General features: G+C 41.1%; 1 protein-coding gene across 1 annotated transcript; it reads right to left on the minus strand.

The window, feature by feature from the left end:
- Positions 1–821: 821 nt before the first annotated feature.
- LOC143590174 (D-amino-acid oxidase-like) lies at positions 822–3,353 on the minus strand. The gene is made up of 3 exons (XM_077070734.1): positions 2,861–3,353; positions 1,998–2,369; positions 822–1,312 (listed from the first exon to the last, which is right to left on the minus strand). Exons 1-3 carry the CDS (start codon positions 3,306–3,308, stop codon positions 948–950), a joined length of 1,185 nt encoding a protein of 394 aa, XP_076926849.1. The 5' UTR covers positions 3,309–3,353; the 3' UTR covers positions 822–947.
- Positions 3,354–3,723: the final 370 nt, after the last annotated feature.

Raw genomic sequence — 3,723 nt, forward strand, 5'->3', positions numbered from 1 at the left:
AAGTTCAACTCCGTCTACTAAACTAGACATTAATACTTTGTTTTATCTCATTAGTTGGCTTCTTGTGACAACTCTTTTCCAATTATTCAAAATATACTTTGAACCAAAATATTTAAAATACAGTTATTATTAGTTAGTGATGAGTTAACCCTTATTGGCCGGAGAACCCGGCGCCAAGAGGAAAGGGTATAATCCAAGAAAGGAGATCATACTGGTGACACAGTGAGAGTAACGAACATCAATTCTAGAGAAAGCAGCTACAACGCATACATGTTTGGACATTAAATGCTTAAGATATCGCCTGACATATTTTTGCTCGTTTATTGTCAGACTAATAGGTAAACAATTATCCCCTGGATGACTGTTATGACCTTCGAATAATAAGGTGCGGCCCAGACGACGGTTAGATGCTTAAAACAATTAATTAGGAGGTATATATATAAGCTCATCAGAGTGACATTTTCTCTCTACCATCACCCTAGCCCCATCACAATAACTTATTCTCACGTCCTTAAAGTACCGCTAAAGTACTGCCACAACTACCTATTCTAACATTGAAGACTGGTCACGGCATCACCCATAGGTCCACCTCTGGCGAGACTAACAATTGTCATGATCATGCAATGGATAATACGCGCTAAACCAATCACAAGGTATTTAACACAATAGAGTGACTTTGGAATGACATACATAATTACATATGGTTAGTTTAACTAACTCTAAAGTTAATTTTGTGACAAACAACTCCACTAAACCAATCAAAGTTCCAACACATTGTATCAAAATCATTGTGTTTCTCAGTGTAATTATATAATGTGTATTCTTCGTGAGTAAAAATGATGATACGAAGTTTGCATAAGCATAAGTTACATTTACGTCACACAAGTAAAAACATAAAAATACACCAAAATATAATAACTGAACCACAATTCACCATCAATATCAACTTATTTCCCAACAAAACGAGCCGGACTAAACCGAGCAAGATCCACAATGGTGGAGCAACCATCCATGACAAGCTCGGCCATGGCAGCCCCCGTGGCAGGCCCGTTTAGTATCCCCCAACAACTGTGTCCTGTCGCCACGTAACACCCTTTCATGCCCGGAACCTCACCGATCACCGGAACACTGTCATCAGTACAAGGCAGAAAACATGCTTGCTCTGCTTTCACCACACTTTCTTCCCCTAAATGGCTTGACGTGGTCCCAGCCACCCGCTTTAAGACCCTGATCGAGTCAGGGTTCGGTTCGATCTCTTCCGGGCTGTCGGGAACCTCTTCTTGGGAAGACATTCCACATATGTACACTTCCCCTGAAAACCCAACAATTTTACTCCCTTGTAGATATAAAAAATATTATTTATTCTTCAATTTTTTTGCATATTAGATTCAAATTACAAATTTACATCATTTTATAAGCATTAATAGTTAAACTTTACTAATTTGATGTTAAACAAGTCAACCAGCAAAACTTTCTAGCTTGACACGAACATGGCCCATGCAACTAAACATAACGTGTACGAGTTAAATGCAAAACTGACGTTGACCACTCAAAACCCAAAATTAACCTGAGCCCGTTCAAACTACACTAAAGCCCAAAATTAACCCGAGCTCGTTCAAACTACAATAAAGCCCAAAACTAGACCAAGCCCGTTCAAACTACACTAAAGCCGAAAATTAACCCGAGCCCGCTCAAACTACACTAAAGCTGAAAATTAACCCGAGCCCGTTCAAACTACACTAAAGCCGAAAAATTAACCCGAGCCCGTTCAAACTACACTAAAGCCGAAATTAACCCGAGCCCGTTCAAACTACACTAAAGCCAAAAAATTAACCCGAGCCCGTTCAAACTACACTAAAGCCGAAATTAACCCGAGCCCGTTCAAACTACACTAAAGCCAAAATTAACCCGAGCCCATTCAAACTAACGTGAGCTCGTTTAACTAAAACCTCTTTTAAAACAAATATATAAAACTGATTATTGCAACAAAATCTTACCTGTGGGCCTCGGATATATTTCAGGGTCCATGGGCTGTCCACCATGGGCCGGGTAATAACTAAGGAACAACGCATCAGCCGATATCGCATGCGCATCTTTCGGTTCCAAAACCAAACTATGGGCCTTAAGTCCATGAACCCGAACCAAACTCGACAACAACTTAAACTTACTAGTCCACGGCCCAAGAGCCAACACGACCGCGTCACCGCCAATCACACCGTCATCCACCACCACCGTTACCTTCCCTCCGCCTGTCTCCACTGTCTTAACTTTCCCAGCAACCACTTTTACCCCATACTCCACCACCGCCTTCTCCAACAACCTCCGAGTAAACAACTGCGGTTGAACTTGGGCCGTAGTGTTAGTCGTACCTAGGGGTGAGCAACTTAACCGTGTTAATCAAACCATAACCGCCATAATCGAACTGATTTTACCGGTAACCGACATACCCGGTGGGTCGGTTTTAATGAATTTTTGAAAACCGGCAAATGCAGGTTGGTTTTCGTTAAAGATAATTTCAAACCCGACCCATTAATTTAAATTTAACCAACGATACGTTTGGGATTAACTCTCACCAAACATATTGTCGGATTATACCACTATGATGTTTTCGGTTCAACTTTTGTTATCGAATTAACTTGAATTTCATTGTTAAATCATATAACACCATTTTTTCTAATATTCAGCATTAATATGAATTATATATTTTTTTGTTGGATTACGCCATGTCGTTTTTTTTTTAATATATGATATAAGCTTTTAAACTCAATTAAAACCAACCCATAACCAACCTGCTGTAACTTTCAAAACCGATTAACCGAAAGGCATTCCAAATGGACTCATGCCCACCCTAGACTCGTACCAATAGTTTTTGGGCTTTTAACCGGGCCGTCGATCCAACCCGGAAGCGTTGACTTTTTCCCACTACGTTGACTTTCTGCTTCGGTTACAGAGAGGCTAAGGGTATTAACCGGACGGTAACCATACGATTCTTTTCCGTTTAATTCTTCAGCGAGTGTACGGTGGAGATTGAAGCTGGCACGTGCGAGTGAAGATACGGGCCCACCGTCGCACCAGTCTAGAGCTAAGAAGCCGCCGGCTTTGCCTGATGCGGCGCAGGCGATGGATGACTGTTCGATTAATGTTACGGCGGCGCCTTTTTTGGATAGGAAATAAGCGGTGCATACGCCGATGACGCCGCCGCCGCAGACGAGTACTCGTTTGTTATTATTATTAGGTGGGTTGGTTTGTTCCATTGAGGCTTGAATGGTGAATCTGGAAGGTGCGAAAATTGGTGAGTTGGACAACATTGAAAGTGAAGAAGGTGGGTATGAATCAAACGGTGATAAGACACGTGTCGGTGTCGAGTGACTCAATGTACGACCCAAAATAAAATGTTTTGCATTATGGGCCTTTTGTTATTTGTACTCTGGTCAGCCAAAATCTTTTATCCACGTCTCTGCTTATGAACTATTAAGGTTAGAAGGAAACCCGAACTCGAAACCCGAACCCATCTGTAGGGTACATATAGGGTATGTGTTTCAATACCATATCTCGTACCTGGAACCGGACCCAAAATTTGTAACTAGTAATACTTGGAAAAAAGGAATCGGTTTCATACACGAAACTGAGTTTTTCCTTTACCCGAAACCAGGTTTTTCAAATGACCGATCTATACACGAAATTACCCGCAAAATACTTGAAAAATACTCGAAAATACTTTTA

The sequence above is a fragment of the Bidens hawaiensis genome, unplaced genomic scaffold, assembly GCF_021521415.1.
Source record: "Bidens hawaiensis isolate Kalapana, Puna unplaced genomic scaffold, B.hawaiensis_p1.1 tig00038198_1, whole genome shotgun sequence".
Lineage (NCBI taxonomy): Eukaryota > Viridiplantae > Streptophyta > Magnoliopsida > Asterales > Asteraceae > Bidens > Bidens hawaiensis.

Coding starts and splice junctions, on each gene's coding strand:
- LOC143590174 (XM_077070734.1), bottom strand. CDS start 3,308: ATGTTGTCCAACTCACCAATTTTCGCACCTTCCAGATTCACCATTCAA. Junction 2,370..2,860: donor TAAAAGCCCAAAAACTATTG/GTACGAGTCTAG, acceptor GCTCACCCCTAG/GTACGACTAACACTACGGCC. Junction 1,313..1,997: donor AATATATCCGAGGCCCACAG/GTAAGATTTTGT, acceptor TTGGGTTTTCAG/GGGAAGTGTACATATGTGGA.